At 31.9% G+C, this 13,188-nt stretch overlaps 1 protein-coding gene across 1 annotated transcript; it reads left to right on the top strand.

Moving 5' to 3' along the window:
* Positions 1-5,431: 5,431 nt before the first annotated feature.
* LOC21403992 (peptidyl-prolyl cis-trans isomerase CYP23) lies at positions 5,432-9,454 on the top strand. The gene is made up of 8 exons (XM_024165603.1): positions 5,432-5,630; positions 5,776-5,889; positions 6,000-6,148; positions 6,597-6,669; positions 6,746-6,835; positions 8,835-8,874; positions 9,043-9,125; positions 9,210-9,454. Exons 1-8 carry the CDS (start codon positions 5,523-5,525, stop codon positions 9,228-9,230), a joined length of 678 nt encoding a protein of 225 aa, XP_024021371.1. The 5' UTR covers positions 5,432-5,522; the 3' UTR covers positions 9,231-9,454.
* The last annotated feature ends 3,734 nt before the right edge of the window (positions 9,455-13,188 follow it).

Genomic DNA, 13,188 nt, shown 5'->3' with positions numbered 1-13,188 from the left:
TTCTCTTCTCTTTTCGGTTTGATAGATATTGAGAACAAGAGAAAACAAACAAAAGAAAATGAAAATAAAAACCATCTTATACATAGACACACACACATATATGTACATACATATATATGCGACATATATGCTTGTATAATGAGAATTCTACAATTGTTATATATTGTTTTGAACCTGTTTTCTAGAACATTTTCTTTTTTCTCACCCCATTTTTGGGAGAATACCTAAACCATTACGATTAGCCTTACTTTTAGTTGTGAAACTCATCATTTCTCTTCTATTCTCAATTCTTGATTGCTTCTACATTAGGAAAATTTGGTTAATTTTTTATTTTGTGTTGTAACCTTCTCCATCGACAGATCGTTAAAACATCTTGATATATATATATATTTTTTTTTTTTTCATTTTAACGCAATTTTGATTAATTTTAACGCTCATAATGTACACTATCAAAAGAGATACCCTATTATAATGAGGTAGAATCTCATGACGATGATGACAATAATAATAGCGTATGAACGTCGTTTTTATTATAAAAAATATCAAAATTTTTGCATAGTTTGGCCTTAGCAACTACGTAATAGGAATCCAAAAATATTTTTTGGGAAAAAAAAACCGTTTGAGAAAATTAGGAAACTTGCACTGTTCCTATGTTTGTTATTATGTACTTCTTAAATTATGTTTTCACCTCATTTTTCCTCTCTTTTGTTTGTATTTTTATTTTTTTCAAGGCCGAAGTATAGAGATGCAAGAACGGGTCGGCCCGGCCCATTCTCCTTAAGCCCACGCAGGCCATGGGTCGGGTCAGCCCAACTCACGAATTTTGTACGTCAGGCCGGGCTAGCCGTATAAGAATTATCTCGGCCCAGCTCACACCACAGTTCAATTTTATGTGGGCCAAGCTGGGTCGTGACGCGGGTCAAGATGGGCCGTGCCATAGGCCTTGAATGGGCCAGCCTATTCAAGGCCCATCATGGGTTTAGATGGGCCAGCCTATCTAAGCATGTAATTTTCAATTTTTTTATTTTTATTTTTAAATTTTTAAACAAGTTAACAAATATAAAAGTTTGAACAGTCAACGTAAATATTAAAAGGGATATTTTATTTACAATTGCCTCATTAAATAAAAACATTTCTAAAGAAAACTCAACGGGACAAAACCTTAGTAAGAAAAAAAGAGTACAATCAGGATAATTATGCATAAGATGTTTACAAAATTACTAAAAAATGACAAAAAAATATGAAGATATTATGGCCTAGATGGGCCGGCCCAGCCCGACCTGACCCATGATTTTTCATGGGCCGTACCGGGCCAACCCATGGGCTGATATATATTGGCTCAGCTCAGCCCACTAATATTTATGAGCTAAACCGTGCATTGAACAGTGACGGGTCATACCGACCCAACCCATCATTGTGTCATGATGGGTCTGGGCTGGCCCACAAGCTCCAGCCCATTATTACATCTCTACCGAAGTATTTTTTACTTATGTTGGTCACAAAAATCTCCGAGTCGTTGTATATGTGATCATCAACTCTGATGGTCACCTAAAAAGTGCTTGTTGGCAATCGACGACCATCTAGCTATTGGCAACAATGACCTACTAGGCGAATGACTTTATAAAGCAGAGACAGGGACATGACAATATCATCCTTATAGTAAAATACAATGTCTTAAAACTTTCCACTAAAAAAGAAAAGTCCAATGAGAAATGCTTTTTTAAATAAATGTCTCAAAGTAGACTTGGGCTTAGTCCCAGCTCAATCAAGAGAGAAGAAATAATAGATAATTTATTTTTAAGAGTAATGAGTATAAGATTTTTACATTTTATTTTTTATAAATATCATTTTATTAGTGTAATTATTTAATTAAAAAAGTTATGAATCAAGAATAAAAGATAAAAATTTTGATTCATATCTTTTAAACGGCATTTGTTAAGATTATTTAAAAAAAAAACTTGCTGACTCAGATTTTTCCATGAAAAAGGGTCGGTCAATTCTTCATTGCATCTCTATTGACAATTCAAATAGCGAAATTGACTTTGATTTGTGTAGTTTTAATGGCTCAAACACAAAAGTTTTTCCTCAAAAATCATTAGTTTGGTCTAGTGTCTAGTTACGTTTCAAACCTCTCCAATTTTTTAATTCTTCCCACTCAAATAATAAAAAAGAAAAATAGAGAGGATTGGATCCTCGTTCTCATAGTTCGTATAAATTAAACTAATGATTTCAGCTTAGACGACAACAAAACGTTCAGCATCCATGTTTGAATACTAACCTAGCAACTACCGTCTAGTCTAGCAAAAAGGAAAAGGAAAAAAAAAAGAGTAACAAAAATTAGGGAGTCTTCACGGCAGACTGGTGGAGCAAGTTATTTAGCTCAATTAGTGAAGACTGTATTTTTATCGTTTGATTAATTTTTCAACAGAGATATGCAGTTAGAATAGTTTTGTGTGGCGCGTTGTTAATATTTAATACGGATCTGTACAAATCTGACCGTTAAAAAACTAATCCAGTAATTAAAAGTAATTGTCTTTACTGGTAGGGTAAAATAACTTGCTCTACCGTAAAAATTTCTTTTAATGTCTGAGTTTCACTTATTCGAGTTTAGAATTCGACTTTTGTTATAGTAAAAAGCTCTTAGAAACAATCATATTTAACTTTTTTCCTACAATAAAAAGTTCTCACATAAAATCACATTTCAACTCAAATTAAAAATTCAAATCAATAAACTAAACGGGCCATAATTATGTATCACAAACGGATTACCACTTTTAGAGAATTTGTATTTAAATATACTACTTATGTGTGAAAAAATAAGTGCCTAATATTTAGGTATAAAAATGATATGAGTGAATAACTAGACTTTATAAAATAAAGAAATAAAATAATAAATAAAGAGAGAATTACTAAATTTATTTTTAAAAATGCATGAGTCTTAATTTTTACTCCTTATTTTTAATTAATACCATTTTAACTAATATAATTATTTGATTAAAAAGTTATGAATCAAGAGTATGAGATAAAAGTCTAAATTTATGGACTTTATATGTATTTGTCTCTTTTTTCTCTTTATAAATGGTATTGTTTTCCAACAAGAGCGGTATTGGGCCTCAATTACTCTCGTTTCTCTCATGCATTGGATTAAAAAAGAAAGAAGTAATTACATAAAATACCTACTTTAAAAGCTATATTTTTAAAAATTAATTATTATGCAATATTACAAAAATACCGATTAAGACATATATATTACCGGATATGTCTTTATGGGTTCCTCTGGGGCATGTTCCATATATGATTAATTTTTACTTTATGTAATCTGGTTGTTTTTTCTCATAATATTACACATATTCACTTTTTTTTAGCTCTAATTGAATATTTGTGTAATTAATTATTTGATTTATTTTTATTTTTATTTTTAGTGAAATGTAAATAACATTTTTAACTTTCTTCTCTCGCTCATCACCATACTTGCGCCGTTCTTTTCCTTTTGACGATTTGCGCCGTTCTGTAAGCATTACAGTTTGTAGTAAGATTTTGCTTCAGGTTCTCCATTAAGGTCATTTGATTAAATTGATTTGCAGTTACTTGCACCTTTTTGGCTTTTTTTTCTTTTTTTTTTTTTTTTTTTTGGAAAAAAACAAAACAAAACCTTTTAAGAGGACTACTTAATCAAATGGCATGAGATATTTTTGTATAATTGCTTTTCAACTTTTTTTGTGGTTCTTCATTGATGGCATTTGGTTTACAGTACGTTACCCCTGTTTTTTTGTTTTGTTTTGTTTTTGTTTTTTTTTTTTCCTTTTTCGCTTGTTGGTTTTTTTTTAATATTTTTTTTACATGTTTCCACACAATTAATGACCTAACACATTTTATTATAAAATTTACGTTCTTTATGATAATGTTAGTATTCATATTAGTGTCTTTCTATAAGTCTTTTTTTTTTTTTTTTTCATTTCGTCATTATCATAAAACATTTATTTTTATTATTTTCGTCATTATCACATTTTATTCACCCCTTTTCTATAATATCATTATTTTAAATTTTTCAATATAGATGGTAATGAATTTTTTCAAGATTTGATCACTTGTACCTCATGTTTATAACTTTTGTTATAATTCTATTTTCATTATTACAATGAGGATGTAAATACGGTAATGAAAAGCTTTCAATTCGTTATTTTTCTTTATAACATTAACATCCTAGTCATAATGAACTCGAATCATGTTCGACACAATCATACCATTTAATTATAAAAAATTGCATATAAATTCATTCTCATATGGAAATCATACATTCATTATCCTTATGCACTCCTAATATTCCTTTTCACACAAAATATATGCATTCATTTTCATAGTGAATAAGTCATTATCGTACAAATCTTTATTGTAATTTTGTATTCATTTTATTAATGAATGTATTCAATAAAATGGGGATTAATACGTATGCAGGGGAGGTGATCTTTTTGGTAATCACGTTTTTTTATTTAAAAAAAATACTCATTTTAAATATATTACAATTTCATTTTGCCTTATCTTTTATCTTTTGATTTTTTTTCTTTTTTATAAACATTAATGGTTCTTTAAATGTAACAATTAGATCTTTTGACTTTTTCTTATTAAATGCTGATTTTGTTTAATATTCCGGTGTTGACTTTTTTATTTTAGTTGTTGATTTTGTTATATTTATTTCCAATTTCTTACCTATTTTGTTCTTTAATATTTTTTCACTTTTTTCAATATGTGAGGATATAATTATCTTTATATATATATATATATATGTGACAGTCGATAGTTTTGTAAATAAACAAAAAAATATGCATTTTTAGACAGAAGGTGCTCATAATCAACATTTATGTAAATAACTCAAAAAGAAAAGAAGAATAAAATTAACTAGCATGCAACGACTTTTAATATGTTGTCGGATTTATACCACAATTTCTGTATGCATGGATTTACGCCATATTTTATAGACCTTTAACAAGTTCATCTGCGTGGTACAAATCAAAAGCTCCAAAGGTCAATTATTTTACCGCATTTCTCAAATTTTTCAATAAACTTGAGTGTAAAATTAAATTGAGTACCAATTTAAGGTCTAGTTATTTATTTAACGAGAAAAGAAGATAAATACTCCTTAGAATATTAGTATAGATTTTTACTGTTTATTTTTTATTAATACATTTTTTAGTGAAATAGCTATATTAGTTAAAGAGTATTAAGTGTTCAGGGTAAAATTCTAGACCATCATACAATCGTTTTTGTTATTTTATGGGCTGGGCCATATTGACCCATAGAAGAGAGGTAGTAAATACGGCGCCGCCTATTAAATCTGTTGGACATGAATCTCATCTATCTGGGCCCATCTCCTTGGCCCAATAACAACGAAAAACGTAAATTAAACGAAAAAAGAAGGAAAAAAAAGGGAAAAAAAAGAAAGAGAAATTGAAACGTAAAATTCATAACAACAGAGGAGCAGTTGAGATCAAAGAGCGCAAAAAATTAAAGCCAAAAGCAAAAAGATGTGGAAATCTAACAATTCAGTGTCAATCGTCTTCTTTATTTGTCTCTTCTTCGTGTTCGCATCTTCTTCTGAACCCCAGCTCGGATCAGCTCGTGTTGTTTTTCAGGTTCACGCATTTATTCTTTTTCCAATTTTATCTTCTTTCTTTTTTTTCCCCCTCTTTTATAGCGTTGCGTTCCATCCAATTTTCAGTAATTTGGGGCATACCCATTGATGGGCAATTCGAAATTCATGTTTTTGAACTTTCGTAGACAGATTATGGCGATATCGAATTCGGGTTCTACCCAGATGTCGCACCCATAACCGTTGACCACATTTTTAAGCTCGTTCGTCTCGGGTGTTATAACACCAATCACTTCTTCAGGGTAAATAATATACAAGGGTATCTTTTTTTTCTCTTGTTTTTGAGTTGTGTGGGGTTTTTTTTTTTTGTGCGGATAAAATATGAATGTAATCTGATTGGAATTTGCGATAGGTTGATAAGGGGTTTGTAGCCCAAGTGGCGGATGTGTCTGGGGGAAGATCGGCTCCTATGAATGAAGAGCAAAGAAAGGAGGCTGAAAAGAAGGTCATTGGTGAATTCAGCCAAGTTAAGCATGTTAGAGGTATTCTTTCTATGGGCAGGTAAAAGAACATTGTCATTTCCTGATTTACATTTAGTCCCCATCAAGTTCTATTTGTTAAACTTGAAGTTTGGGAGTATTTTTCATGAAAAACTTGGCATTTTAGTGAGTGCTTATATGACAAACATATGATTTTTTTTTTCTATCTTTAGTTTTTGTTGTTGTTTGTAGTGAATCGTGATACATAAATGGTAGTGTTAGCTATTAAGTCCCAAGACAAATGAGTGGATTGACAAGAGAAAATAATAGTACCAGTGAAAACGTTGTTTTAGCAGGCAAGCATTCTGCTGCGGGGTTATGAGCATAAGCTACGGATTTGCATTATGCGAGTGATTAGGATCTGTTCGCCATGTTATTTAAGCTTTTCTAGACAATTGTGGCTTTCTTAGTTCTTAGTTCTTTTCAACTAGTGAACTCTCTTAGTTCTTCATTGTGTCGCTTTTAAGTAGATATGAAGATCCAAACAGTGCTCAATCCTCTTTTTCAATCCTTCTCGGAGATGCCCCTCATCTTGACGGGCAGGTATGCAAATTATCATTGATGAAAATCACATTTGACAAAAGTGGCTCATAAGTAATTTGACGTAAATCCTCCTCAGTATGCAATATTTGGGAAAGTTACTAAAGGTGACGGAACATTGAAGAAGCTTGAGCAACTCCCTACTCGCCGTGAAGGGATCTTTGTGATGGTAAGTTGATGTTTAAGTTTTCAGTTAGGATTATTTTCGTGAATACCTCCTTTTATTTCAAAGTGCCTCTTAATTTTTTTAAATAGTTTAAAACAGTTTTCAATTTATAAAAAGCATATTAAAACCCCCTTCCATGTCAGTTTTCAATTTATAAAAAGCATATTAAAACCCCCTTCCATGTCAGTTTTCAATTTATAAAAAGCATATTAAAACCCCCTTCCATGTCAGTTTTCAATTTATAAAAAGCATATTAAAACCCCCTTCCATCCACTTTCCGTCTGTAATTTTAATGAATTGCTGACATGGCGTATAGTTTTAATAAATTGCTAACGTGGCGTATAATTTTAATGGATTGCTAACGCGACGTAATTAATAGATTGCTAACGTGGCGTGCAATTAAAAGTTTATAAAAAGTATTTTAAAATATAAAAATCTTAATTATTAATAAAAAACCAATTACTTAATATAAAATGCCCCAAAATTAAATAAAATGCAAAGACTAACCAGCCAAAACGAAAAGCGGAAAAACAAACATAAAAACAAATGTCAGGCCCGTTTACTTCGCTGATTCGAGTTTATAATTCAAGTTGAGATGTGTTTTTATGTGAGAGCTTTTTACTGTAGTAAAAAAGTTATATGTGACTGTTTCTGAGAGCTTTTTACTGTAGTAAAACTCGAATCGGCTAAATGAACGGGGCGAAATTGATTCAGGATATTCTTCCCCTATCTCCGACCTCCTTCTTCTCAGTTCACTCAAAAAAAAAAAAAGTAAATACTAAAAAATTAAACCACAGATATCTCTCTCAATTGCTCTTCTCTTCTGTTTGGACTCTAAACTGAAGCCGAGCCCGCAGCGCTTCAATTGCAAGCCCATATCCGTCTGCCTTCATCGCGCCATCATGCAAGCGAAAGCAACATTTCTGCACGATTGGGAGGCGGCTTGGCTGGGTTCGAGAGGTGGGCGGAGCGATTGACTGGGTTCACGAAGTGGGCGGCGCAATCGGGAGGTGACTTGACTGGGTTCGCGAGGTCCCATGGGGTCGCGGGTGGGGATGGCCGGCGTGGTTTCATGTTTAGCTATGAAAACTGATTACGATTGGGATTATTTTGGGTCTGCAAAGTGATGCCAAGAGCTGGAAGACGACCTTTTTGGGGTTAATTTACCCATCCATCTCAAAAACTTAAGTTAGAAAGCTTAAACTCTTAAGAGGTGAACCAATAATAATTTTATACTTTAATACTTTCTCTCACATGCGAGTTAGATAATGGACAATCATGTAAATAAATTAATTCAAAAATTCAAAACGTGAATATTTAAGTCTGAGATATATTAAAGACCTAACACATGATGACAATTTAAATAGGGATGAAGAGTGCAAGTATGAGAGTTTGAACTCATGACTTCTCTCTCTGATACTATGTTAATTTATTAATCCATCCCAAAAATTTAAATTAAAAAATTTAAATTATTAAGAGGTAGACCAATAATAATTTTATATTTTAATAGTTTTCATGATTTATTTTATTTTATTTTAATTTTAATATATTAAGCTTTTTTTTTATTATTTCTTAATACTTAATCACTTTAATAGAGTTAATAAGAACTTAATACATCCAGTTAATGTCGAATGGTATGACATGTCATTAACTCCGTTAAATTTATAGACAAATAAACGGAAGGAGTGTTTTGATCTGTTTTATTTAGACCGGGATCGTTTTGAACTGTTTTAAAAAATTAAGGAATAGATTACATACTTCAAGGCATTTATGAAAATAATCCTTTCAGTTATTTAAGTTTCCTATAAAATCCAGCTGAATACTAGGATTTTGGATTGAGATTAACGTTTGTCAACTCCAAGTGTCTGAAGAGTTTGTGCCGTTAATTATGTCTTTAATCTTCTTCGTTTTTTTACCCCGGAGAATCATATTAATATTGTCGTGTTATATCTTACTGTCATTGCATTCCGAGCCTTGAACGTATCATTCTCTTCGTTTGCAGCCAACCGAACGCATCACGATTCTGTCATCATACTATTACGGTGAGTGGGAATAAAGCAAACTAATCCTTCGCCAAAGCTTTTGGTGCCTTTTCTGCTTATTTTTTTCAGTCAAATCCAAAATCTCTTTAGAATTTAATATCAAAGGGAATGTGGTAATTTACACAATCTAACTTGTAAATTTTGTTTTGTTTTTGGTTTTGTTTGTAGATACGGAAATGGAAAGTTGTGAACTGGATAGGTCAATTTTGAAGAGGAGGCTAGCTGCATCTGCAGTCGAAATTGAAAGACAGGTAATTTCGACGGTCTTGATTAAACTTGTAAATTGTAATTCTACTTCTACGGCGAAAGTGAACTAATCCTGTGTCATTTTGCAGAGGATGAAATGCTTTCCGTGATGTACAGAAGAAACAGAACAGTGAGATGAGAAGAAACTACTTTGGCTCGCCAAGTTTCCGCGGTTATTTACTGTGTTTTGTATTTTTATCAGACAATTGATTATGAAAAAACCGGTACTTCTAAGCAGAAGAGAAATGGATAATACACAATTATTTTTGTTTATTTTTGTTAGAATAACACTAGAAAAATTCTTTTTGCTTGTGCATAATAACAATAGAACATGACCACCTAATGAACAAGATAATTCCATTAAGGTTATGATTTTCATGACGCCGTTTTGTTGCACTTCGACTTCACTCTTGATCATTGTTTATCTGTTTTCAGCACAACAACCATACGTTGGTTGATTGGTTGATTGGGATTCGACACTTATGTTCCTTTATTCGTATCTTTTTTTAATGTCTATTCAATAACATAATAACACGTCAATTAAAAATGTCATGTCAATAAAATTATTATGACACGTTAATTAAAAAATTAATGTCAATTAATTAATGTATTATTATTGAGGGACACAAAAAGAAATGAAAAAAAGAGACATATGAGCCCAATATGTAGACAGGGGCTTAGACTTATCAATTGCTAGTTCACGAGCATGACACCTGCACACGCTTGAGATGTGTCTGGGCCTAGTATAAGATTTTTAATCTTGGATTGGTACGAGAGCGACATGAAACTTTAATAGGCTAAGCCTAGTGTGATGCGGAGCATATATGGACCTAGTCCATTATTGGTTGGGTTGATACAATATGACATGATTAAAATTAAATAATCTTAATAAATATACTTTAAAAGTACATAAATTAGGATTTTTATTTTTTATTTTTGATTCATAATTTTTTTAATTAAATAATTACACTAATAAAAAAGTATTTATCAAGAGTAAGAAGTAAAAGTTTAGACTCATACACTTTTAAGGATAAATTTTGTAATTTTCCATTAAAATCTCTAGGTTGATTAGTTACACGGCTCGTGTTAGGTCGGCCCAAACATGCTGGCGTGCAATGAGGGTCAGAAATGGGATAAGCGACTCTGTTTAATTTTACCGATTTGAGTTTAGAATTCGAGTTTTGTTACAGTAAAAAGCTCTCAGAAAAAGTCACATCTAACTTTTTTACTACAATAAAAAGCTCTTATATAAAGTCACATCTAACATTTTTACTACAGTAAAAAGTTTTCACATAAAGTCACATCTCAACTCAAATTAAAAATTTAAATTAACGAACTAAACGTACCTAGCATCTTAGTAGACGTTCCGATCAAAATATACCTTTTTCTAAGCTTAAAAATACAATGTTCCCTATTCCTCATCACAAGTACCTTCCGAACCCCACAAACTAAGAAAAGTGAACGAAAATCATTCTGCCTTTGGTTCTTTTTATTAATGAATGATGAATGAAACCTTTTGCAGACATATTTTTCCGAATGTTCGCACTTCACAATTCACATCAATTGTAGCATTCACTTGGATAGAAAATGACGGAGCAAACAACTTAATGGCACGTTTACTTGTCACATTTTCGTGAATCGCAAGACTGGAAAACATTCTCATTCCTTTGTAATCCATAATTTTTTACTTGCATTTTTGTGCACAAAAAAACTTAAGAATATTATAATCTTGAAAAATATGTGGTAATAAGATTACGTGACAAGACCTCGTTCATTTTACCGATTCGAGTTTTGTTACAGTAAAAAACTCTTAAAAACAATCACATTTAACTTTTTCACTACAGTAAAAAGCTCTCACATAAAATCACATATCAACTCGAATTAAAAACTCAAATCAGCAAAATAAACGGGGCCTAAGTTTTTATGAAACACAGCCGGAAGATTCATGGATGTCATGGAGTTCGACAGTCTTTTGTCCTCAAACTCTAAGCATATTTCAAAAATTTGTATTTGATTTCTTGGTTAAAGCTTAGCTCCTGCAGTCAAACTCTGAAGGACCTGAAGCCTGAACACATTCTCCGACGGGAGATTAAAAATGTTTCTTCTTTTACGGTTTTTTTTTTTTTTTTTTTCAACTGAAAATCAACAGGTTGCCTAAGACCATTTGGTCTATCACACCGAGGATTCGGATAGATGGGGTTTAGGCAAAAGTTGTAGGTTCAATCTCGCTTTGTATTGTAAACAAGAAAAGAAACAAGCTAAGTTATGCGGGTGGACTTTGGCATTTTCACGAAGAAACCAACGCCTTTTCCAAGTTTGAGGGTGCATGATAAAAATTCAAGTTAGAGGGATAAGTTCGAAGGAATTTATAATATTTGTCCTAAGTTATAGTAGCAGAGGTTGACTATGATTCATTTTGGAAATTCTTCTATTCCCAAAATATTTTTTAGATTTCAATTTTCCCCCCAAAACCAGCAATTAGATAAGAACATACTAGGAATCATTCTGAATTTTAGTGGGATGATCTTAATAAAATTAGTGCATACCTTAATACAATATTCTTTCTTATCCAAAACCTTTTGCATATATTCTAAATCTTCAATATACTTGTAAGTAAACGTGTCGTAACTGTCGCTAAAATGGGATATCTCTTGACAAATAAGTTGTTGAGGAGAAGCATCCTTATCTTAATCACTCCCACATTTGCAAAGTACTAGTGAAATTAAATAACCAATTAATCACCCCAATAAAGACCTATATATTGGAATGATCGTGAACTATTGTGTAAACTCACCGTATACGTATACAACAGAGGAGGTTTTTGATAACTTTTGGTTATAGCTGTAAGAGGTTGAAAATAACATGTTTAAAACGCTATAAGACTTCAATTATGTAACGTTTCTCATATTATTTTCAGAAAGCTATGTTTTCATAGGACTTTTAATAGCGTCCGATGTCCTAACGCTCCACAAAACGCTATTAGTAGTGCTTAATAGCGTTTTTGATTAGCTATTAATAATAATATTTGTTGTAGTGGTAAGGCCTTATCATATTCTGGAAGTGATTTACTGTGAGTAACCCGCAAACAATCTCAACCACGGTTTAAGAAAAACATATTTCGTACGTGTTTTAAAGTCTCCATTCTCATATTTCCAACATAAACACGTTAAAACTTACCTTCTAGGGTGAACTTCACAAGCAAATACACCAACATGGGAACCAAAACCACATGCACACTAAATATCAGTTGGAGACGTACGCTGTTCTACATTTCCTCGTGGGAGAAAGATGGTCACAAATGTCTCCTCTCTGTCGTTTCAGTATGCAGTATATAATTAAGCATGACCCTCACGATTACAAAACTTCTTTCAGCTCCACTTTGTGTTTCACAATTTCAGTCCAAGAAAGACACATCATGTGCTTCATATCATGTGGCATTAATGAATCCTTGACCAATATTATTCCAAAGGGTGATATATAAACATATATATCTATATAGGTCGAAATTTTTTTTTCTCCTTCCAATATTTATTTTGGTTTGTCTTATTATATGTTATGCAAGAAAACATAGAGGTTTTCTCACCATTCAACGGTGAGTCCAATCAATGGATGCTACTGGGCTGCATTTTTTTTTTTTTTTTTTTTTTTTTTTTTTTGTGTGTGTTACTTCTTCAAAATCTTAGGATGTTTTTAAAACACTCTAATATATATTTGAACAATAGGGGAACAAACTCACATGGCTATATAACCCAACAAAATGGCACTAGTCTATATATGGGAGAGAGTGTGGTTCAAATTTTGTGCACATAATTTTGTTTCAAACTTGTGCTACATGGGTTGTTGGCTCTTTGCACCTAGCTAAGTTGGTCGTATTCAGGGATATTAAAATTGACTGCAAAACTTTCACGTGGAGACAAAAGGTCTTCCATCTATTCTCTCTCCATTACCCAAATAATTAATAAGAACAAGGATTTTTGTTCTCCAATATTTCAAATTACTCCGTTTTGGTCCCAACTAATTCTGTTTTTTTTTTTTTTTTTTTTTCTCTTTGGTTTTCAATTTCTTGAA

The sequence above is a fragment of the Morus notabilis genome, unplaced genomic scaffold (assembly GCF_000414095.1).
Source record: "Morus notabilis unplaced genomic scaffold, ASM41409v2 Scaffold155, whole genome shotgun sequence".
In the NCBI taxonomy this organism is placed as follows: domain Eukaryota; kingdom Viridiplantae; phylum Streptophyta; class Magnoliopsida; order Rosales; family Moraceae; genus Morus; species Morus notabilis.
Note: the sequence above shows the minus strand (reverse complement) of the source record. Positions and strands in the feature narration are given on the sequence as shown.

Excerpts from the sequence above, each read along its gene's own strand:
- LOC21403992 (XM_024165603.1), top strand. The coding sequence starts at position 5,523 with ATGTGGAAATCTAACAATTCAGTGTCAATCGTCTTCTTTATTTGTCTC. Across the intron at positions 6,670-6,745 it reads CCCCTCATCTTGACGGGCAG|TATGCAATATTTGGGAAAGT; the intron begins GTATGCAAATTA and ends AATCCTCCTCAG. Across the intron at positions 9,126-9,209 it reads CAGTCGAAATTGAAAGACAG|AGGATGAAATGCTTTCCGTG; the intron begins GTAATTTCGACG and ends GTCATTTTGCAG.